General features: G+C 56.4%; 2 protein-coding genes across 3 annotated transcripts in view; one reads left to right on the top strand and one right to left on the bottom strand.

Moving 5' to 3' along the window:
* Positions 1-2145, top strand: part of STPG4 (sperm-tail PG-rich repeat containing 4) — a 38535-nt gene extending 36390 nt beyond the window's left edge. The window contains exon 6 of the mRNA XM_041757165.1: positions 2130-2145. The gene's annotated coding sequence lies outside the window, so the exon portion shown is untranslated. The remainder of the gene's footprint in view (positions 1-2129) is intronic.
* Positions 2146-11028: 8883 nt separating this feature from the next.
* Positions 11029-24204, bottom strand: part of TTC7A (tetratricopeptide repeat domain 7A) — a 115110-nt gene continuing 101934 nt past the window's right edge. For both annotated transcript variants that reach the window (XM_041754187.1, XM_041754188.1), the window contains 2 exons: positions 23866-24068; positions 11029-13179 (listed from right to left, as the gene is read on the bottom strand). In XM_041754187.1, the coding sequence (XP_041610121.1) occupies positions 12958-13179; positions 23866-24068 (425 nt within the window). In that variant the 3' untranslated portion in view covers positions 11029-12957. The remainder of the gene's footprint in view (positions 13180-23865; positions 24069-24204) is intronic.

Genomic DNA, 24204 nt, shown 5'->3' with positions numbered 1-24204 from the left:
CTTCCACAGATCCTCATACCCTAGTGGCATTAGCATGATCCAGACACAGATTTTTGTCTCAGCTCACAGGGCTGAGCATCCTCAGGAAGTTGGAGTTATGTGAACCAAACTCCCAGGAAGCTGATAGAGAAGTCAGAAGGTGTAGTGTTCATTTACAAGGGTCCACCAAGGGGGCTGGGGCCCAGAGGCACTGCTTTGTGGGATGTCTCCCCTTATAAGAAACTCTTCATCGAAGCCAAGGACAATCAGAAGTTTGCTCAGTGACAGAGATGGGATGTGGAGCCGGATGTTCTCAAGGTCTGAGAACCATAACCGGTAGCCTCCTGAGGGGTAGCCTTTGAGACCGAGGCCCACAGGCCTCCTGTTCTGTGGGCTGGCTTTCCAGAACTTCACATGCATGTTGCTTCCTCATTAATAGCACTAATGAAGGCTTCAGCTTCCTTTGACGTCTGGCCAGGGCTTGATTAGATTTCCAGGCTGCTCCTCTGCTTTTGGCAGGGGAAACATCCTGTCATTTACAGCAGCTTCTGCATGCAGCTGACTTCATCCACTCTGGGCTGACCATTCTGTCCCACTCTCAGGGTAATCCTATTTCCACCCTCTCTGTCTCCTGGAGAGATAATAAACTGCAAAGAAGGATGGGAATGACTAGCACATGATAATAGGGAATAATAATAGTGCTGGTAGCTAATGTGCAGCACTCTCACTGCCAGCCTGGCATGGTGCTCTCTGTCCTGGAGGGCCTCCAGCCAGCCTCATTACCTCATCCGATGGGTGAGGCTGGGGAAGCACATGGCCCAGGGTCACAACGAGCCATCGGTGATGGTACTAGGACTCAAACTCAAGCCTGCCCGATGTTGAGACCCTTCCCTTAGCCACACACAGAGACACAGATGCTTCTCCAACAGACCCAAGAGAAAATTCCCTGGGGCTTCAAGAATATGTACATGCACCCCGACATGGGAAATGCTGACCCCAAAAATCAAAGTCTTTCTGTCAATGAAGATGACATTCATTTACATTTTATCACTATAGAAGAGAAGCTTCATGTAAATCATAGGCAAAATAATTTTTTCAAGAATTTCATCCAAACGAAAGATGACTTTTTATTTTATTTATTTATTTATTTGTTTGTTTGTTTATTTATTTATTTAAAGATTTTATATATTTATTCATGACAGAGAGAGAGAAAGGCAGAGACACAGACAGAGGAGAAGCAGGCTCCATCCAGGAAGCCTGATGTGGGACTCCATCCCGGGACTCCCAGGAATCCCCTTTTTATTTTATTTAAAAAAATTTTTAAAAAAGATGTTATATATTTATTCATGAGAGACACACAGAGAGAGGCAGAAATACAGGCAGAGGGAGAAGCAGGCTCCCCAAAGGGAGCTTGATCCCAGGAAGCTACCCAGGAATCCCCTTTTTATTTTATTTAAAAAAATTTTTTAAAAAGATGTTATATATTTATTCATGAGAGACACACAGAGAGAGGCAGAAATACAGGCAGAGGGAGAAGCAGGCTCCCCGAAGGGAGCTTGATCCCAGGACTCTGGAATCATGACCTGAGCCAAAGGCAGACGCTCAACCACTGAGCCACCCAGGTGTCCCCGAAAACATGACTTTTAAAAATTAGAACTCACAGATCTCTTGAGAATACTCTGGACCCTGGGATCCACAGAGCTTGAGCTACAGAAAGCTGAGTTTGGGCTTTTGCAGTCAATTACCCAGGTTCAGAATCCATTTTCTCCAACTGCTTACCACTAGGCTAAGGTAGAGGGGAGGACAGTGGCATTCCTGGGGACAGGAGCAGTCTGGGCAGAGTGCCCTCTGTGCCTTGGGGTGCAGGAGGGATGTGAGCCAAACCTGCCCCGCAGGTCTAGGCCGGCACTTGTGTGTCCTCCCTCTTGGCACCTCTGGAGTCCTGGGGAAAGCCACTGATGGGAGCGGTCCTCAGCTCCAAGGACACGCTCCAACTAAAGGGTGCCCCAGGCCACAGCACAGTCAGAAATGGCCCTCATCTTCCCCAGTGGGGATTTGCCAGTCACGTCTGAGCCCACAGCCCGGCTCAGGGGGCTTTAGGGTATTGGTGTCACTGTCTCATCAGTCCCTGTTTTCTTTTCTGTTTTCAGAAAACCCCAGGCCCAGGAGCATACAAGTCTTCAGTGCAATTCCCCAAGCAGCCCCCAACCATAGCCAAAATGGGCCGAGAACATAGCCTTTTCTTCAACAACACAATTGGCTTTTAAAATAAAGCAATGTTGGCCCTAAGCTACTTTGAGTTTGGCAGGTTTTATGTTTAAAAAACTCTATTTTATCTGTTCTTTAGGAGTCTTTTGGAATCTTTTAGTCAAAAGACTGGAACATAACCGATTGCCCAGGTGACCATCCTGGCCACTTATCTGGAATACTCCTAGCATAATTTCTAGTTCACTCTCAAAAGTGTCCTGGCTTGAATCATAAAATGTGCTCTCTCCGATTTTTATTGAAGGGTATATTCCAAGACACTGCCCCTGGGTGGCTCCTTTGGCAGCTTGGACAAGCCCTGATATGTCCAGGCCATGCTCTGCATGGCCTCAGGCTCTCCAGCTGGGTCCAACTGCATCAGGGCTGGATACCTCACAGCCTCAGGGAGGCTTCCTTGGGGGTCAGCATTCAGCCAAGGCCACGCTGAGTGTGCCGGGATCCCAGCAGGTGGTTCTTTCTCTCTCTCAATTCCCTGAAAAGAACAATATTGATTCAACACAATGAGTGTTTGTGGTTTTAAGTCAACAAAAATATTTGAGTATCTGCTCTGCACCAGGTGTGTGCTGCGGTTGGAGAGCAGGGGCTTCACAGAAAGGTGAACCAGGCATGTGAGTTTGGGGAGATAAGGTCAGCAAGGCAGTTTGGGGCAGTCAGTCCCTGGCTCAAGGGAGGCTTTGAAAGCTGTGCCATGGGGCTCCTTCTGGTCACCGTGTGTCTGAAGCTCACATGATGGCAGTTCCACTGGGAAGGCAGGCCCAAGAGTCAGGGCACCATAGGGTCACTGCATCTGGTACACAGAGGAGCGATTTGGACAATGAAGGCCATGGGCACACAGAGCAGGGACCGGGCAGCGTGGCCACAAGTGGTGAAGGGCAGCCGGGCAAGGGACCTGGAGCCTAAGGCAGAAAGGAGAATGAAGGTTGGGGCCAAGGACCCGGTTTGGATGAAAGGCGGGAATAAACATTTGCTGGATGGGGACAGGGGGAGTCTGGCCCAACTAGAGGGGGGGTTGGGGGGTTGCCAAGAGGGTGGGGCTCAGTCAGAAGCTGGGGGCACCTGCAGCCCTAGATGCCAGAAGACCTACTCAGGGAGCCCCAGCTAGACAGACCCCCATGAATGACAGTGGATATCTGGTTGGACAGATTCCAGAATCATTAATAAACGGAGGGGATGTTTTTCTTTAATAAAAAAAAAAAAACTAACTTAAAAAAACAAATATAAATGCATATATACATTTTTTAAATTTTATTTTTACTTTTTAAAAAAAGATTTTATTTATTTGTTCATGAGAGACACAGAGAGATAGAGTCAGAGACACAGGCAGAGGGAGAAGCAGGCTCCCTGCAGGGAGCCCAATGCAGGACTCGATCCCAGGACTCCAGGATTACACTCCGGGCTGAAGGCGGCACTAAGCCGCTGAGCCTATAAACCGCTGCCCTATATATATATTTGAAAGGTTTTATTTATTTATTTATGAGAGACACAGAGAGATAGAGAGGCAGAGACACAGAAACACAGGGAGAAGCAGGCTCCCTGCAGGAAGTGTGATGTGGGAATCCACGCGGATCCTGGGATCACGCCCTGAGCCAAAGGCGGTTGCTCAACCGCTAAGCTACCCAGGTGCCCCATAAATACAAGGAAAGCAAGGGGGTCCTGTCTGTCTGAGGCCTCGTGGGTGGAAAGCTAGAGGAGCCCCTCGTACCAGCAAGGGGAGAGGGAGATTGTGTCGTGTGTAGGGGCGCCTCCCTGACCAGAGTGCGAGCCAGCCGGCAGGAAGGCCTCCCTCTCAGGTCTCCCCGCTCAGGAGGCCCCTTCACTGCCTCTTCACCGCACCGGATCTACCGGGGCCACTCAGCCTCTCCTCACGTCGTTTCCCCAGCCAACACCCTGAAAGGATGGAAGCAGCCCCTCTTGTTTCCAGCATCAGATTCCCAGGGGAGAGGCTCCAGTTGGCCAGCTTGGATCAGGTGTCCACCCCGGGCCCCCCTGCTGTGGCCAAGAGGGTCGGGGACCCCCGGTCCCCAGCTGTGTGGCGTGGGTGTCATTGGGGTGGAGCGCAGTTCCTTGGATTCTAGAAAGGAGTGAAGACCCTTTGGGAATAAGGAGGGGAGGATGTCTTCACCTGCCTGCAGGAAGGGACTGGAGAGGCTTACAGAGACTTCCCCTGGAGGTAAAACCAGTGGAGAACATTCTGCAGGGCCACCCCGACACCCTTGTGTTTCGTTTCCATTCGCCAAGCTTTGCCTTTGGCTCCCATGACCCTGTCTGTCTGTCTGGAGCTGGAGCTACGTCAGCCCGGCCTTCCTTACAGCTCTTGCCCTCCGTGGTGATTTGGGGGGATGGCACAGTGACTCTGCCCACCGATATTAGCTGAGGGCCCGGCGGGAACGAGGCGGTGAGAAGAGCAATGATTGACTTCTTTGGCGTGTTCCAGTATTTTTTTATAGTATTTCCTACAAATAGGGACAGGCTTTCCCAAAGAGGCCAGAGAAATTCTGGTTGGCTTTCTCCTGCCACAAGCTCAAAACTGAGACAGTATTTGGAGAACAGGGCTGCCTCCTGTCCTTTGCAAGAGAGAGAGACTGGACAGACCTGGGTTGACTTTGGGCTTGAGCTCACAGCCCTAGCAGTGAGGGCTGTTATGTGCATCAAATGACATGTCCAGAAGCGCTTAGAAAAGCCACAGAGCGCCGCAGTTGGAAGGGACCATGGTGTTTATCCTGAGTCCCCTCTTCCTCCGTCCCCCATGGACTTCTGTGACACTGCTTTCTCGAGGCCTCTGTCCTGGCTTGCCCGACCCTCCTCTGTCCCTCTCCCGTCCCACCCAGCCACCCCCAACTGCCCTCTGAATCTGGCGTCAACCAGAGGGCATGGCTCTTCTTGGCTGCAAATATCTTCTGCTGTTTTCATGTGAGATTCTCTCTCCATTAAGTCAGAGCATGTCAGAAGTCACAGCACTGGTGGGGACAGCTTGTCCTCCTCCTCCCTCTGCTCTCTTTCCCTTCTTCCTCACCCCCTCCCACCCTGGCTCGCTGGGCCTATGGGGGACATCTTACAGTCCTGGAAGCCAAGGGCCACAGGTTGCTTGGGAGCCAGGCCCTGCCTCCAGCATCATCTCCCACCTGCTGGATGCCGCTGACCTCCCTGCAGCAGAGCTGCCCGGACTCAGGTCCCCAGGCCTGAGTTTTGAAAGCCCTACTTTCTTGAAAACAGAGTTCAAAATTTCCAAGTTCAGAATCAGTGGTTCTAAGCTGCATTTTAGAATCCCCTGGGGAACCTTTAAAAAATCTCGGTGCTGGGCAGCTCCCAGACAGATCACATTAAACTCTCTGGGGGTAGGGCTCAGACCCAGTAATTTTATTTTTTTAAACACTGCCGTCACCCCACCTCAGGTGACTCTGATGAGCGGCCAAGGTTGAGGGCTACTGCTAAGATGGTATGAAGGCACCAATCACCAATAATTCTGTGTGGGACAAGGCAGTTTGCCTAGCCATAGAGGTTAAAGAGGAAGGCAGGGCCCGTGTGCTAGGGTCACTTTCCAGCTACAAAGAAGAGATTGACCTATGCTAGCATCTGGCTGAGGCTAGAGGGAAGAGAACAGCACAGGACTGGTTTGTCCGGGTGAAGCTAGAACCTGGAGTGTCATTAGGTAGAGGTTATTCTGGGTAGAAAGGATCATAGGAGCCTTGAACCTGGGCACCTGTCACCAGGCTGACTCTTTACCAGGCTTCTCACAGACCTTTGGTTTTGCCCCAGGACATAGCTGCAGGCATGCAGACCCCGCAGGGCCCAAAGCCCAGGGTTTGGGCTCTAGGTTCAGGGCTGCAGGGATGGGGTGGGCTTGCGGGGACCAGCACCAGAGACGCAGAGCCTGGTTGGCCTTATCTGCAGCCTCCCCAGAGAAGAGACAACCCTGGATGGCAGAAGGAGCCAAGTCTGCACCCGCAGAGGCTGGGATATTGGGGAAGCAAGGGTGGGAGAGAGATGGGACACTGAGATAGGGGAGGCCCGGGGGTGGACACGAGGAGAATCATCTCCCAGGGGGCACTCCTCGTGTCCTTGTTAACCACACTATTGGCCCAATCAGCACCCAGAAAAAGGTGTTACCCAGGCAGGGTCATGCCTGTTTAGGCTTCTAATCCCCACCCCCTCCCAGGCTGGACATGGGAGCCCGACTGCAGAGTACCCCTGAGCCCATGTGCCCATCCCTGTGCCTGGGGTGGCTTTAACCAAACTGTCTGCATTAGTTTCCTGGGACTTTTTCTACAAACTTTGTTGCTTCCAACAACACAGACTTACTGTCTTAGAGTTCTCACTGGGCTCAAGGCAGGGTGTGGGCAGGGTTGGTTCCAGAAGGAGCCTCCTTTGAGAGGCTCGGGGTGGGGGTGGGGGACTGTCTCCTTGTCTTTTTCGGCTTCTAGAAACTACCCACCTTCCTCTGCTCATGGCTTCTTCCTTCAAATCACTCCTGTTCCCAGCATACCTACTCCTGACTCTGACCCTCCTGCTTTCCTCTTGTGAGGATCCTTGTGATTATATTGGGTTCACCCAATCCAGAAATTCTCCCCTTCTCAGGAGTCTTAATAATCATGTTTTCAAACTCCCTTTACCACATAGGCCAACAGGGTGCCTGGCTGGCTCAGTCAATAGAACATGCAGCTCTTGATCTTAGGGCCATGAGTTCAAGCCCCATGTTGGGTGTAGAGGTCACTTAAATAAATAAATTTTAAAAAGAAAATCTTTAAAAACCATGTAGGAGAATGTATTCACAGGTCCTGGGGATTAGGACATGGATACCTTTGGTGGTGGGGGCGTTATTCATACCTTCACTCTATCTAACCTGTAGCTGGGTAGGGAGTGAGGCATCCTTCTGCCAGAAATACTTCCCCCACCCTACCCTTGGCGTGCTAATGCCAAGCACTCTCCCCCTCATCTTCCTGAGGTGGGTTGGGTGCTTCTCATAAATGCCCCGGCAGTCCCCAATGCTGGCCTGAGGCCAAAGTTGTACTGTGGGCTCCAGGATCATAGAGTTGGGGCCTACTGGGGCATCGGTGAATTTCCCAGTGCCTGGCACAGTGTTAACACATAGTAGATGCTCACTGAATACTGTATGTGCTCCAAGGTACACAATTATCCTTTAGGGAATGGACAAGCCTTATATAAAATATGTTATGGAAGCTCCTTGGATTATTTTGGATCATGAAGAATTATTTAGGGAATGGCTATTAGCCTGAATAGCCTGAGTCGTTGCTGGCATTGTGTGCGGACAGAAATCATCTGATGAAATAAGTTTTGAAAAAGAGGAGGTAAACTGAGTACTGATTTAGAAATCATTCCTGGAAGGTTGATCTTGAGGTTGCAGGTGTTAGACATTATAACCAGCTCTCTCTCTAGATCACTTAAGAGGCAACTGTGTTAAAAATTGCATAATGAGAAGTGGGGTTGCACAGAGGGGGGGGATCTCCCCTAATGTTTTACAAATGGTACTTAAAGCCGCAGATAAAATCTCCAGTGGCCACATTATTCTGGAATTTTAAAAGCGCCCTCTTTTTTATTATTATTGTTCTAAATATTTTATTTATTTATTCATGAGAGACACACACAGAGGCAGAGACATGGGCAAGCAATGTGGGACTCGATCCCAGGACCCTGGATCATGACCTGAGCCAAAGGCAGGTGCTCAACCACTGAGCCACCCAAGTGCCCCCCACCCTTAGGCTTTAATTCACCCGAAATCAGAGCCACGGCGGCTTCTCACTCTACAATTTTTGGTCAAATATCAGAAAGGTATCTGATCCAGAGTGCTGCCCGTGCCAGTGGCTTCATGCTGTGCTGGGCCCCATGGGGCCGGAGGAGGAGGACACGTACCTCCTGTCCAGGAGAGGAGAGAGGACAGAAGGTTACATAGAAGCCATCAAAGGCCAACAGAAGGGGTGAGGGGCAGTTCTCTCAGCCCCGTGGCTTGGGTCTTTTCAGCTACCGCCACCCCACCAACTGCTTCTCCCTTCCTCGACCCCACAGTCGTAGGGCAGTGGCCAGACCCTCTGTAGGCGTTCGCAGCGGCAGTGCCACGAAGGGCAAAGAGAGGCAAAAGGAAACTAAGGAGACGTGACAACCAAGTGTAGTATATGGTTCGGGGCTGGACAAAAACAACGCTACACAGGACACGAGTGACAAACTGGCATATGGCCGGGATGGGGGTAAAAGAGCGTGTCAGTGTTAAATCTCATTTGTTCACCGTGCTGTGCTTACGTAAGGCAGTGGCCTTCTTCCTTCGCAAGCACACTGAAGTATTAAGGGGTAAAGGCGCATGATGTAGGCAACCGATGCTCAGATGGTTCAGAAAAAAGTAAGTGACAGTACATGGTTTTGAGAGAAGTCCACAGTGACAGGGGAGGAAGAGAATAAGAGTGGGAGAGAGTGAGTGAGAACAGGAGAACTGTGACAGCCAGCACCAGTCTGGGACCCCCTGCCATGTCACAGGCTGTGGGCCAGGCCACGGAGGAGGAGCCCACCCGTGGTCCAGGCAGCTGGCAGGAGGGCAGTGGCATCACGTGGCCCAGCACGCAGCTCCTGTGGTGAGCCTGTCACGTTTCCGGGCTGCCTGGCATCTTCTGAATCCCCTTGCTAGTTGGGGACTTTCCAACCTTTTGAGTGACCTCCACTTAAGGAGTGTCCTCTCCGGCCTCAGAAGGGGCGAGAGCAGCAGGCAGCACTGGGCATCACTCATTCCTCCTCCCCGAAGCCGGCCTCCAGCCCCTGGGGCCTGTGCGTGGTCCCCCGTGACCTTGCGGTGGAGGACCCCCAGCGATGCACGTTTCCATGGATCCCAGAGGGGCCATCCCTCTGCTGCAGTGGTGGCACTTCTGTGGCTCTCTCTCAAGGTCCAGTGAGCTGGTGCCATGCCGAGTCCTCAGAGGGGAGGCGGTGGGGGGAAGGCTGGGTCTGAAGGCCAGGGCCTAGGTTCCCAGGCACCATAACCTCTCCCCCTTTCATGCGGACAAAAGCCACCTCCCAGGGTGGTTGACCATCAAGGGAGCGACGTGACAGGTGTATATACATTGAATAGTCCTAGTGGCTGCCACCTTCATTCCCAGAGATGGGCAGTTAGTGGAGCTGTGCCTCTGGACCCGGGCTGGGTGCCGCCTCCGTCCTAGACGCCGGATTGTAGCCTCAGGTCTGTGCAGGCAGTTCCCACACTAGGGCCCGGAAACGGCCCCCTGGTCTCTCTCCTGCTGCTACCTCCAGGGCTCTCTGTCCCTTGCGACTGGAAGAGTCTGATAAAAATTCCAAGGACCTGCTGGCAGGGGACAGGGAGCAGGATGCTGTCCCCATGGCGGTCTTCCTAGCCTCCGCAGTCCTAGGATCAGCAGCACGGGGGTGGCCCCACACGCCGCTTGTGTGTGAGGCTCCCTGATGATGGGCTGCCATCAAGGCTGGCAGCATGGGCTGGGGGAGGTTTGTTTCCTTGGAAGCTTCCCAAGGCCGAGAAATATTTGCATGGTGATGACATCCGAGCGCCCAGTGGGGGGAGCGAACGCAACAATGAGGACTTTGCTATCGGAAAGGAGTCTGGGTGTTGGTGGCTGAAATTCCATTCATATTTATGCCTGTAGATAAACACTATTAATACTGAGGGGCTGTGTCCCAGAGTGTGCCGGGGGTGCCGGAGGTCCCGACTCCAGCCCTTGTTCTGGCACTGTGGATGGGACACGGGGTGTGTGTACGAACAAGGGGTCTGCGGATGGGAACTGGGGGTCAGGAAGTGGCCTGGATCTCCCCTACTGCCCGGCTCTCCTACATCTGACCAACTGAGGTCAAGCTGGCATCAGGAGTAGGAAGGCCTCCCCTCCCTCCTTGCTCTTCTTTGTAGGATGAGCTTTCTAGACCTTTCTCCAGGGCCACCTCTGACCTCAGGCAGTCTTTAATTGTCACTGCAAGCTTGGGTCCTGGTGCTGGGGGTGAGGGTGTGAAAGAAGTCATTTGATACTGATGGTTAAATCACTGTTTTCCAAAAAGTATCACAGTGAAAGAAGCTGGGCACCCAGCAGCTCCCCAAATGGCCCTTCCTCTCAGGAGCAGCAGGACCATCCCCCCAAGAATAGGGCTGAGGGTGGGGGTGGAAGAGGCCAGACCTCTGTGAGGCCACCGGAGTGGGGCGTTCTCGTGTAGGCCAGGCCAAGCTCTGGGGGCAGCCTCTAGGGCAGCTCTCCTCCACGGCGGTGGCTGCAGTCCTGGGGGCGCACCCTACGATCCCGTGGGGCACACGAAGAAAACAGAGCTTCCACGCAAACTTCAGGCATCCTTCAAAACTTTGTCGCACGTTTGTGTTACATGTAGTGTGCCGAACGGGTGTGACCTGTTCAGGAGCGTGTTGGTGTGGAGGGCACAGCGCAGGCAGCTGCTGAGGACGCGTGTGGCCAGGATCCTCACCACGCGGCTGTCTCCTGGTGCTTCTCCCCACGGGCTGAAGATGCTCCACCAGCAGCGCCCACAGGACATGCTCTGTTCAGGTCATGGGTCTGGCCCTGGCCTCCCCCCGCCGGGCACTAGAGGCAGCAGCCTGCCTGGCCCCCCTGCCTCCGTCCACCCCCACCCAAGCTTCGGCGCCTGCCTGGCCCTCTCGGCTCTCCCCTGCTCCAAGCAGTCTCTTCCTGGGCCCCGACCCCCGTTTGTGTGACCTGCTGGGGTGACTTCTCAGGCCTCTCCTCCTGCAACACGCCCTCCTCACTAGGTGCTCAGGGCCTGTTCGGGGTCCCCGTTGGATGGAATGAACACGCTGTATCCCTCTCAAACGTCTCTTTATTCAAGACCTTTATTTCAAAGGGCCAGCAAGGTGGCCCAGCCCTCCGAGGCTTCCCCCAGAGGAACGCTGCAAGCCGAAATGCACTTGGGCCCTTCCTATTACCAACTGACTACCAGTCTTGGGCACCCCGAGGCAAATCAGTAGCATTTGCTCTTCTCATTCAGTTTTATTTTTTTTCTCACAGAATTTCAGAATAAAAATAGATCTCTATCATATATATATCTCTATACCTATATTTATACACACACGGAGACAGAGATCCTTCAGCAGAGCGAGGGATCTGGCGTCCTCTGCAGTGCCGGTCGCCGTGCGGGAGGGCCAGGAGGGGGCAGGCCCTCTCGGGGGAGGCACCCAGGGGTGTGCAGTGCTGAGCCAGTGTGGTGGTGGGGGGATCTCCAGAGGCCACCCACCCCCCCACCCCCGGCCCCAAGGAGCAGACTGGGCAATGAGGAGCCAGGGCAGCCCTCGCCCAGTCTTTCCACACACCCTAAGAGGAGACAGCCGTACCAGATGGAGCTTTAAAACTAAAACCCAAAGTGCAGATAGAAAAGGAATTCCCTGATGAGCATCCCCCCCAACCCTCAGGGACGGGGAATAACTTCTTGGGGAGTATCCCAGCAGGGCTGGGGGAACCAGCAGGGAAGATACCCACCCACCAGCCCCCGGCCCCCTGCTGACGCTCCGTCCCCTCCTCTGGTGTCCAGTCCCCACTGGACCTCAGGCAGGGGAAACTGAATGGCCTGATGCAGAAACGGGCTATGGGTGGTGAGAGGTGCTGGGGTCAGCCCTGGAGACACCCATCTCCATATTATTATCCCCAGAGGGTTCTGCATGGTACCCATTGCCCAGAAACATGAGGCCTGAAGGGGTATGTTGATGCAAGGTGTGAGGAAGAACGGGTCCAGCTGCCATGTTCGTATCCTGGGGTCTACGGCCTAGGCCTAAGGAGACCACTTGGGCAGGGGCAGGTTTCCAGAAAGGTGAGCATGGCAGAGATGGGAGAGGAGTTAGGGCCGGTGCTCAGTGCCCCTGGCCAGGCACCAGAGGCCCAAAAGGCACTTGGCAGCAGAGGGGAAGAGCAGTGGAGCTCCACGGGCAAAGAGGGGCATCCCCCAATAGCCCAAACCTGGGGGGGGGGGGAGACCCAGAGATCTCACCCTCTTCCCATTTGCCAGCAGAATCTTCCACCCTGACGGCCGTGGGCAAGACCTGAGAGTTATCTGAAACCCTGTCCTGAGGCTGGGGCTGAGACCAGGGCCCTGGGGCTCACCTGCTACAGAGGCGCAGGTGGAGGTGAAGTGCGCTGGGACGCTCCGCCACCCACACCCCCAGGGAGCGAGTCTGGTCACCATGACTCGAGGTCACTTGGGGTTCAAGCAGACCATCTCCCGAGGCACTGGGTTAGGAAGTGGGGAAAACCCTCTTGACCTAGTCAGAGGGCAGTAGGTGGGGTTCATCTTTGGTGTGGGAGAACAGGGAGCTGAAGTTCTAGGCTAGCACCTGTGCAGTCACCGGGATCCCAGGGTGGGGGATGTGGAGAGTGGCAGGTGTCGAATGGGGGGTTCTAGACGCTGGGGGGTGGTACCGAGGAGGCATAGACCCTCCGGGGCAGATGCTCCCAGGCTGCTGTGGCTTCCCAGCCTCTTCCTTACTCATAAATGCCACCATGTCTGCCTGAATCCCAGGGAGCAAGGCATTTGCTTTTGATGCAAATCTGCTCCCGCCACGCCCCCCTCCCCCCAGCCCCAGATGAGCAGCTCCCAGACCCAGCTGGCCCTGGAGGGAAAGCAGGGCTGGGGGGTGGGGGGGGGAGGCGAGGAGACCCGGCCCAGAAGTGGCCCAGAAGTGTTCCCTAGGCGTGTATTTCCCTGAGCCCCACCCTGGGGGGCAGCCCCCCCCGCCGGCCGTCACAGCTCTCTGGGGATGATGGAGAAGGGCAGCACGGGGCTGCTGGCCTCCAGCTCCAGGGCGGTGAGGAAGCAGTCGACGGCGGCCTCGCTCTGGCCCTGGGCCTGCAGCACCTCGCCCAGGCCCCGCCACGCCTCGTGGCACGTGCTCTGCCTCTCCACGGCGTCCCGCAGCACCTTCTGGGCCAGACTCTTATGGCCCAGCCGGCTCAGCATCAGACCCTGCGGGGAGAGCACGGGAGAGGTCAGTGCGGGTGTCCTGGCACCCCCCCTTCCCGCCTGGCCTCCCCGTCCCGGCTCCCCCATGGGGAGAGCTCTGTCCCTCCTGGCCCCAAGGACGGGCTGGCAAGTCAGAGGATCCCATTACAGCTGGGGGGGGGGGGGGCGCTCCTGGCAAGTCCCCTCTCTCTGGCCTTCACTTTCCTCAGCTCTAAGTGGGAAGGGCCCAGTGCCCACTGCAGGGCTGTCAGGGTTACAGGAGTTAGCATTGGGGAAAGCGCTGGAATAATGCCTGACATGCCTGAGCTCTCAGCGGGACAGTCTGTTACCCAGAGGCCTGGCCGCCCTGCCATGGAGCGGCCCTTGTCCCCAGGGAGGTGGGGGCGGCTCCCTGGCCTGCCTCAGCCGCGCTCTTCCTGGGGACATCGGGGTTCTGGCACCCACCGCCCATCCCAGCCTGGCCTGGCTGGCGAGAGTCCCAGGAGGGCGGGTGCTGGGCAGAAGGACGGCCTTGGTAAGAGGGGTCAGGGGTGGCTGGGAAGCCTGGCACTGCTGTTGGTCTCTAACAGCCCTGCTGGCAGGGAGAGGAGGTGACAGGAATCATCACAAAAGCCTGGGAAGTGAAATTGGGACTGTGTCCCTTCTACATCCTCTTCCACTTTGAGGAGAGTGCAGGGAGGTGGGAGGACAGGGTGGCGAGTGAGGCGGGGGACCAGGACCCCCCATTCGGCCTCCCGTCCCAGAAAGGCTGCTTGGCTCCATCCCACTGATCTGTGTTCTGGCCCTGAAAGGAGGCACGGGGGAGGGGGGCCCCTCTCATTCAAAGATTCGAGGTAGAGCCTAACACCACCTTCCTGGACGGGCAGGGGCTGGGGTGCGGGAGAGGAGCCTCCCGGTGCCCGCCCACTGACGGCCCTGTACATTTTTAGCTGGAACATTTTCCTCCTCACCACGCTCCTGGGACTTGGGCCCTCTGTTGCTATGGCGACCCACTGGGGAAGGTGCACATGCCCGCTCATTTCATAAAGTCCTCGGAGAGCCTGGAACACGACCAGCTAGGCGAGGGCGAGAGCTGGCGCTCAGGAAGCGCTAGGAAAAGCCTCACCCTCTCCGGAGGTGGCGGCCAGGGGTCCTGGGCCCCCGGCAGGAAAGGAAGGGGGCGCCGTCTTCAGGCGGCCAGGGCCAAGCCGTGCAAGGGAGCCGGATGGGGTGCAGGGCAGGGGAGCGAGGGCCCAGGGCTGCCCAGGACCGGGGTGCAGTGTCCAGCCTGGCCAGCAGGGCCCAGGCCACGGGGCTGCCCGCAAGGCCCTGGAGCTGCACCCTGGGCAGCTCCCCATGCACCGGGCCCACAGGGAGGAGGGAAGGCGGGCGGGACCACAGGCCACCACACACCAAAATTAAGCACCAAAAATGGAAGGTTTGGGCCGCGTGAGTGCAGGAGCAGCGAGGGACAGATGGGGAGGCCGGCAGGGTCCCCCGGGGACGGGTGGGGCCCCAGTATGGTTCTGTACGAGCTCCCCAGGACAGCCTGTTTGCAAAGGGAGCTCCACCACTCAAGGAGTTCGAAAACCCCTGATCTCGAGTTTGGGAGGGGCCAGATGTGTCCGCAGGCTGAGCGGGGTGTGTGTGTGTGTGTGTGTGTGTGTGTGTGTGTGTGTGTCTGCTGGTTTTACTCTCAGGAAGCTTTGCAGTAGGCTCCTCTGCATGTTTCACATGGAGAGAAAAGCCAGGGCTCCGGGGCTCCGGGGCCAGGAGACCTTGGCTGGGCTGGAATCCCAGCTTCGCTCCTGACGCGCGCAGGAACCGTGGGCAAGTGGCCCGTTCTCTCTGAGCTGTGGTTTCCTCGTCTGTAAAGCAGGGAACGGAATGCTACCTCCTGGGGGGCACTGCTGCAGTCTGCAGGGATGATGTGGAATCATGTAGTCAGGGCACCTGGTGGGCAGACAGCAAAGGGACGCGTCCCCAGGATGAGCAGAGGGTCCTGTCGGAGGGAGGAGTGGGAGGAGCTGCCCTCTCCAGAGGGCAAGGCTCCCTCTGTGGGCCAAGACTGGGGCCCGGGGTGGGGTTGGATCACGTCCCCCATACCCTGGGGTGCTGACCTCAGAGCCTGAAAGGAGACACCGGGCTGGGGTCAGGCTGGGGCCCCAAAGCCCGGGGCCTGTAACAGGATCTGCTGCCACCTGCCTGACACACCAGCCTGTTCGTGTTTGGTAGCAACTCGGAGCTGTTTGCTGCCTGACAACTGGGCAGGGCCCGCCTCGGGAAGACGGGAGGTCTCACCTACTCTGCCCCCGCCGGGCGCTCTGCCAAGGGCCCGCCATCGCCCCCTCCCCCGGCGCCCCCATCCCAGCGACCCACAAAATAGGTCTCCAGGGACATGGTGGAAACGCGGTTCCATCCAAACGTCCCTGATGACTCTGCCCTACTCTGGCCACGGGGCACCCTGAGCCAAGAGAAACCAGACCTGCTGGTGACTCAGCCTCTGACCCTCACCTGGGAGATGCCACAGCCATGCTGCCACCCGCAGCAGCTGGAAAGTGATGTGCAAGTTGCTCATGGCAGTTAAGCAATGCACCTTTGAGAGGGGGCGAGGTTACTGCCACTCAGGGAGGGCAGGGCTGTGGCGGAAGGCCCCAGAAGTTCCCAACTTCATCCATCCCTCCTTCCCTCCCTTCCTGGATCTTGGGGAGAGGGGAGCATCTGGCCTCATCTCAGCGACCCAGGACCTGCTCCCCACCCAGGAAGCCCCCCAGGATTGCACCTCCTGGCTACACCATCCCCTTGAGGTTGTGCTCCGTTACTGTGGGCTCTGGTGTGCGATCCCTGTCCTGTCCCTTCCCGGGCTGAGAGGGACAGGGTCCTCGGCTCCTGCCTGCTTTGCTATTCTCCATGGGAGTCAGCTCTACAGAGCTGGGGGGGGGGGGGGGGGGGGTCCTGGGTCCCAAGCCAGGCACACAGGCACTTACGTGCACGCTTACCAACCGGCTTAGGGCCACAGGACACGCAGCCTGAGGGGGACCCTCCCTGTTGGAAGACGTGGCTCTCTGCGGCCTGGGATGGGGAGGAAGGAGAAGGCCCCCTGCCTTCCTTTTTCAGAACCACTACTGCACACCACGTCACCTCATGAATTCAGTGCCCAACACCGTCCCCCAGAGGGAAGCGGCAGTGGGAAGGTCTCGGCTGCGTCTGTCTTGTCTTCTTCTGGGGGGAGGCCTGCCCTGGGAAGCAGCCCCTTGCTGTAGGCCAGCTGCAGGCCAGCCGACAGCTCCCTCCCTATCCCTACTCTCAAGTATTTATAGAAGTTATTTTGGGGCACATTCCTGGGATTCTGTAACAGCCTTTCCAGCTGGGAAGCAGGGAATCAGCTGGAGGCTGCTGGAGCCTCCTGGTCCCAGGAGCCCTCAGCGTGGGGACCCTGGGGCTGCAGGGAGGAGCCTGGGGTGGGGCCCCCTCTGAGATCCTCACCCACCCCGGGGGCTGACACACCCTGCGGGGGAGGCCCACATTCCAGCCCAAGCTCAGGAGCTCAGGCCCTCTCTGGATGCCAGGTTCTCCCAGGTGTGTCAGCCTCAACCTGTCCAACCTGACTGGGAATGAGACGTCTTCTCCAGGCTGAGAACAGAGCCCACAGATCACCACATCCCTCCTGGAGCGGGGCGCAAAGCCTCCTAGACCCCGCCCAACACCTGGTTGACAAGCTCTCCAAGCTCTCCTAGGCTTTTACAGGAAGAGCCCCTGCTGCTAGAGCCCACACACTCACCTGGAGCCCAGCTAGGTGGGGGGCTTCTGGGGCAACAGAGGTGGCTGTGCCCATGCCTCCCTTCCTCCTGCTCCTTCTCCCCCCACCAGTGGGCCTCTTGGCTGTGGTGGGGTTGTCTGTCCTTGGAGGGCCATGGCCAGGCTCAAAGATAAACACTGGTTTGAGAAGGAAGCACATCACCTCCTGGGGGGCTCCCTTGCCAGGCTGGTTTCCCCACATGCTGGGCTGGTTTCAGGTTCTGGGCCTCCGGAGGCTCTGCTCACTCTGGAGCACAGGTAGGCCCTCAGGGCTAGGTCAAGAGCCTGGACTTGGGGTGCTCAAAGTGAACACCCTGTGATGGGCAGTGAGAGGGGGCACCATGGCAGCAGCTCTCCTCTCTGGGCAGAAGGCAGAGCTGAGGGGAGGGGGTGCCGGCCCACTGGGCAAGGGGAAGGCTGGACTCCGCTGCACCCTCCAGACAGGGGGAGTCTTTCAGACCAATGATTTTGGAGCTAAATTAAGCGAACGGTGCTGCACTATTGTTCTGATCCGAGTCTATGACAGGCTGACAGGAGACAGTCTATGACAGCACATCAGGGAGCTGAGGCCTTCAGGAGCCCACAGGTAAGCCCGAGGCTTTCCAAAAGTCCTGAGTCAGAGCCCTGGGAGCCCGCCCTTCACCTTCTCGTGGGTGTCTGAACCTGAGGGCAGGTGGTGTGGGCTGGGGCTGTGCCAGCCCAGGAACAAGGCCGGTGGACTAGGGGTACCCCCACACAGTGAGCCTGCAGAGCTCCCTCCTCCCTCCCACTCCGCTTTCCCACCAGGGAGTACAGACCTCAGGCAGAACTGGGCAGGGATGAGGGAGCGAAGGCAGGATAAAACCCACAGCACTAGGTCGTCAAATGGCCAACAAGACGTTCTTGCCAAACAGAGTGAGGCTCCCCGTCTACAGGAGCTGGTGGGGCGGCGCGACTGTGGAGCAGGCTGTGTGCATGTGCCTGTGTGTGCGTGTGCGTGTGAACTCAGGGTCCCTGCGCAGACAGTACAACACAGCACAAGACTTCTGGGCTTCCTGTGGCTTCCGGCCGCCTGTACCACCTAGGCCACCTGCCATAGCGCGGGCGACAGGAGGGAGCAGGTGTGGAGCCCGAGACCCTGGCACGTCAGGCCCAGGGAACCAGAAGCCCTGCTGCAATGTGTGCTCACAGGGAAGCTTCTGAGGGCCAAGCACTGGGTTTCACTCTTCAGCTGCTCAGGACACCTTTCATCCGTAACGTCAGGAAGCAGAGGCTGAACCAGCCTGGCCTGACAGAGGCCAGAATGGAAGGCCATGTGGGGCCTCCCCAGAACCTGGCCTTCCCTCCTCTTCCCCAGTAGCCTCAGATCCCCAGCAGGGCCCTTTGGCTGAAGAGACCAGCCGTGAAATGGCTCTGGCTCTCACCTCAGACTCCAGCCTCCTGAACAGGCTTCCCCTGCACCCAGCTCAGGTTGGCCTGGCCTTGCCCTGGGGATGCTCTTGTCCCAGCCACAGGGTGCTTGGGGCCGGTGTCCAGCACATCTCTGCCTTGGCCGGAGTCGCCTGATGGGCTCGGTGAGGACCGGGAGGCGTGTGTACTGAATCTGAATCTGCTGTACTGAATCTCTGGGGCTTGGCTCTGGGTCTCTGCCTCCTTCTGCAAACCAAGAGCATCGAAGCCTGGCCTGGGAGCTCAGCTTCCAAATGGAAAGGTAAAGTAACCCCAACTACTGGCCATTAACTTACGGAATTGGTTAACCTCATTTTAACCCTAGATCTAGGGCTTGGCATGGTGACTACCATTTTCCAGATGAGGATGCTGAGGGGCCAAGAGGTTGAGGGGTTTGGTCAAGGTGGAGCAGTGAGTATAGGCGAAGCAGGGTTCAGGTCCAGCTCAGTTAGAACCAAAGGCTATGACACAATCTCCAGACACAAGCTGGCTCTGATACTGGGGCTCAAAAACCATCCCAGCCAACCAGCCCCAGAGGCAACCTATAGGCAGCCCTGCGGCCCCTGGTCCCCGCCCAGCACTCTTTCCCTCCCTCCCTCCTTAGTACCCTGCTGGCACCCTGGACCACCAGGCAGCCTGGGGAAATTTGGGCCAGTGACCCCTGCCCCACAGCACGAGCAGCCTGGTCAAAGGTGGGGCTCAGGTTTAGGCCACGTGCCACCATGTCTTCCACATGAATGCTGACAAAAATGCCGGGTGTTGATTTCTTTTCACAGCGCTGAGATCATCTGAGCACTAAAATCCTCCCCTTGAGGTCACAAGGGCCGAAATTATTATGCCCATTAGACAGAAATGAAAACTGAGCCAGTGAAGGGAAGTAATCTCTAAGAACCCCGGGAACACTCGGGCTGGCAGGGCTGGCAGTCCTAGTCCTGCCCTCCAGGGTAGGGGATGGGGCCTGTCAGGGGAGGGGGACTGCGGGAGCTCCCTGCCACCAGAGTTGACTTGTTTGGCCTTAGAGAGCAGAGCCTGCGGTTAGATTCCTGGAGCACCTGCAAAAGGCCCAACCCAGAGCCTCAGGGCTGGGTGGTGCAGAGCCTTGGTCCTGGCTGACTCGGGCCCCACCTTGGGGAGAGGCAGGGATGGTGATGGGGAGCTGGTGGGACGTGGGGGATGCCGTGGCAAGCCCCAGCCTGGGGAAAGAGGGACCAGTGGTTCTGGGGACAATTTGGGCTGGCCACATGCTATGGCTGTGCCCCTGAAACCCCAAACCTACTTAAGGGACGAGACAGCAAGCTCCACGCTGGGAGTGAAAGGGAATGAATGCAGGGAACTCATTCACTGCCATTCTCTCACCAGGACCACGGATGACAGAAACACAGTCTTCCTGTCCTTCCCGGAGCATCTGGAGAAGAGGCAAGGTCACAAGGCCAGGACTGCCTCAGAAACTGCAACCCCAGAAATTACATCACAGGAGTCAAAGTTCATTTAGGGCAGTTTCCCTCTTCTGCTGGGGTGCCCATGGAGGAGGAGAGGGTTCTGGGGGGACAGGGCAATAGAAGCCTGGAACTCTGTCCCAAGAAGGAAGCATGACCACAGGCAGGGGCCAGTGAGGACCAGGAAAGCCTGGTCAGAGGGGTGCCAGGAAACCCCAGAGTCCGTCTTGGAAGAGCAGGGTGGGGTACCACCCACAAACGCAGGTGGCAGGGAGGCAGCGTGCCTGTCCACTCATGGCTCAGCCAAAGGATGGGCGGGAGGAATGAGTCTGTCCATGGCCAGGGCTAGGGGCCCTCCTACCATTAAAGTCAGGTGACCTCACAGCCCTCCTGGGTTCCTGCCTTCCCCAGGCACCCCTGTTCCCTCGGAGATGCAGAGAGCCTCCTGGCAGGTGGCGGGGCAGAGACAGGCTCAGAGAGAGATGGGGGTGCAGGCTGCCTCTGACTCCTCTCCACCAAGCCCATGGAGCCCTCTCTGACAAAGTGTCACCTGGGGGCCGATTCCTCTGCTGATCTCGGGAAGGGCCCTGCTTCCTTTCTCTTGTTTCCTCAGGGGAGGCAAGTAGAGTTCAGGGTCCCCCTCTTAACGAGATTCTTTAGCCCACAGATTAAGTGCTGAACACCTAGGCTGAGTGCACAGGGTTTCTGGCCACTGGAAGGGAGGCCAAGACCGAGCTGGCAAAGACGGTCAGGACCTGCTCCTGAGATTTCACTGGGAATTTCCAACTGCAGAGAGCATGGCCTTTTCTTTCTGCACCTGGCCATCTCCTGAAGCAAGCTGGCCGTCCCTGAGCCTAGCAGAGGGGGCAGCCGCCGGGCCAGGGCTTGATGGCATGGACTCCTCTGGGGGCACTGCGGTGGCACAGTGGAGAGACTCTTCCCTGGCAGAGCACGGCTAAGCTGGTGTCTCCTGCCTGCCTGCTGGGTGGAAAAGCCTGAGCTGAGCCCAGGATGGAGTCTGAAGCATGGAAACGCCTCCCCTCACAGCCAGGGCAGGGAGGACGGCGAGACGGGGAGAGGAGAGAACCTGCTTCTGGGCCAGAGTTCATTTTCTTAGAAATGCCTGAACACAGCCTCCTAAAAGCAGTAGCTTTTCACTCCCAGAGGCTTTCTCTGGCCTCTCCCTAAATCTCCCATCCCATGCACACAGTTCCTGGCCTTCTGGTGTTTGATGATCCTGCCCTAAGGATTGTAAGGCTGATCTTGGCACCCACATAGCTCCCTGAGGGATCCACAGCTCTGCTAGCACAGGCTGGGTGGCCGTGCTCTCAGGGGAGGGGTACCTCTTCTCTCCTGGCACCTATCAGAGGCCAATGTCTTCACAGAACTGCAGTGGTGTGGCATGGCCAGGATGTCCTTCTTGGGAACCTGCCTTGGCAATGACCGCATGGCAGGGGTGGGGATGGATACTCCACGTTCCTTTCTCTGGATAACTCTCTAAGGATGCACCAACTTCCAGAGTTGACAAAGGCTGAGACAACTAATGTATCTCATTCTTTACCATCCCTTACATAAATGCCAAGTTGACTCAGACAGCCAGGTCGTGGCTCCCCTCATGTTGTACCATCGTGGAAAAGAGCCCAAGGTCACAGAGGCACTCAGTGAGAAGTGCTCCGATTGATTAGCATGGGTGGGGGCCTGGAGAGTAGGGGCGCATATGCTGTTTTGCCTTCTCTCATGTTGCACTGCAGACCTCTAGAATCACCTTCACGTGCGTCACCTCATTTGATTAGAACTGGTCTAGGAATGATGAAGATTATTATTCATCTACCGAAGGAGATGTCAGGAACGTGGAAGTTATGCGTGCCTTTTCCTAAATCACCTGAGTGAATTAGAGCCAGAGCCAGGATGAGATCCCAGATGTCCTGAGCCTAAAGCCAGCCCAGGGAAGGCACTTACATTAGGGAATACTGGAGAACAACATGCCAAAGTGTTCCTGTGTCTTTGGGAGAAGAGTGCTTCGTAAATCTTCTCCAGACTTGAAATTTGCTATTCCTCATGCATATGTGTGGGATGCTGGCAGGAACAGAGCATGTGGAAAGCGAACCGGCTGCCCACGCCAGAGCAGACTGCCCCTCTGCTGGCCTGTAACTTTAACAGTGGGCAGGCCTGGCTCTGACTCGCTCTCATTCCATCACATCGGCAGGGCACCCCAGGGAAGAGAAAAGGGACCATTTCAGAAACATCTGTAGGGAGCCACTCTGGGCCGCTCTTCGGTTACCATGGAAACCCACCCTTGGAACTGGCTTCAATTTCGGGAAAAGAGCTACAAACAATAACGAGCGTAAATGAAAAATGGTACACTGTGACTTCAAAGTTGTACCTGTTATTGGACTTCATCGGGTTTTAGGGACTGAGACAGCAGACCTCGGGCCCCGAGCGCAGAAGGCAGACATCTCTGCCTGGCTGTAGGCCTAACGACACAGCCCACTTCCTCCCTCCCAGCCACCCTAATCAAGTTTCTGGATGTGACCTCCAGGGAGGCATTTATCACAGGAGCTAATGTCTGAATTGCGGGAGGAAGGAGGATGTGCCTTGCAAAAAAACAAACATTTGCTGAGCAGACTGCAAGGCAACACAGAGCCATGTGGAGGGGAACGTGGGCCAGGGTGTGACGTCACCGCGTGGGCTGTCTTCAGCTGGCGCAGAACATTCACATGGGCCCAAGGGAGAAATCCTTTTAGGGATCGGGCAGCAGGAATAATAGCTGGGAGGCTCTCATTTGTTTTGGGGGGCTCTCGGGAGGACCTTATAAAGATGACCTGGTCCAGCTCCTCCCCCAAGCAGTGTTTCCATTCTCTTGGCAGCGTCCTCACCAGACGACTCCTGGGTTTGTACTATTCTGAGAGCTATACAGTTCTTCCTGACACTGAGCAGAAATCGAACTCCCGGTGGCTTCTCCTTATGAAGGAATCAGACCCCTTTTGGCAATGATAACCCCCCAGCCATCTGGAGTCATTCTGATCCCTCTGGGTTCTACATGTGGCAGATGTCAGTGACGCCCTCGTGGCCACTCCCCTCAAAGAACTCTCAAAGGGGGAAGTCTGAGGTGGAACCTGCACCCTGACAGGGGAAGACCGTGTTGCTGCTGGTGTGCTAAATTATACTTCAAAAACCACTGTGCCTATGCAGGCCTGTACACTTTCAGATCATTACATTTCTCCTGATGACTTGCTCTCTGAAAGTAGCTAGGGAAAAAAATAAAAAAGTAAAAGTAGCTAAGGAAGGAAGGGAAAAAATGGTTATCCCTACGGGTCTACTATGCCAGCTGTCAGAGCAGGTACTCAATAAATGTTTCCTGCGCCAGAGGATCCCCATTGCACAGATAAGTAAAACCGAAGTTCAGAGAAAAGCACCAACTTGCGCACGATCGTCCATAAAGAGAATGGCAAGGCCAAGCCAAGAACACCAGCATCCTGCTCCCAGCCTCCAGACCTTCCCATAGAAAGCTGCCAAGCTCTGGGCACCTAAGTCCTGAGTGCCATGTTCCTGGACTGGGGGCTGCCGGGCCCTCTTACCCCCCACCATCCCCAGGGGCCATTTTCCATGTGTGCTCAAGTCAGGCCTGACATGACAGCCCAGCTCCAGACATCCCCAGAATGCCACCAAAGAGGCATGGAGCTCCTCTGAAGTGGGAGAGGTAGCCCAGTGATCACGGAGGGCCTGGGGACTCCCAGAAAGCAGAGCATTTTGCCTAGAGTGTCCAGGGCAAGGATCTGATGAGGAATCCCTTTGGGGTTATACTGCTTTATAGAAGCTTAGAGCAAAAAGGAAGTCACAAAGAATTATCAACTCATCCTAGATTTTTTCATCAACTCAGGCAGGCTCTGATCGAAGGGGAGTGGCCTGCCTCGAAGAGCCAGTTGTGTCTCCCAAGAGAGCAGGGAGGAAGCCACCTCCCCCCCCAAACACCAGGGGATGCAGACAGTGGAGGGGGAGAGGGGAGGAGGGCCTTGAGGCCTTTTTCAAGGGTGGGGGACTGACTCACCAGGCTGTGCATGATGCGTACACCGTCGGGGTTCACTGTGAGCGCCTCCTTGTACAGCTGCTTGGCCTCCTCCAGACTGCCCTTCATCTCAGCCAGCCGGCCCCGCATGTAGAGTACCGAGTGCGAGGTGGGAAAGAGGCCTGCCGCCTCCTGGATGCAGAAACCTGCTTCCTTGAGGTGTCGCTGCTCCATGAACAGCTCAGCTGCGAAACCAGAAGGACAGCAGGAGGTGACAATGGCAGGAAAAGTCAAAGGCAGAGGTCCCGTCCCCGTATCTGACCATCAGCCCCCAGAGTTCGAGGGTCTCAGGTGATGGGTCTGGCTGGCCCTGGGCCATGG

This window comes from Vulpes lagopus, chromosome 5 (genome assembly GCF_018345385.1).
Source record: "Vulpes lagopus strain Blue_001 chromosome 5, ASM1834538v1, whole genome shotgun sequence".
Lineage (NCBI taxonomy): Eukaryota > Metazoa > Chordata > Mammalia > Carnivora > Canidae > Vulpes > Vulpes lagopus.
This window is presented reverse-complemented; position numbering and strand designations above follow the sequence as displayed.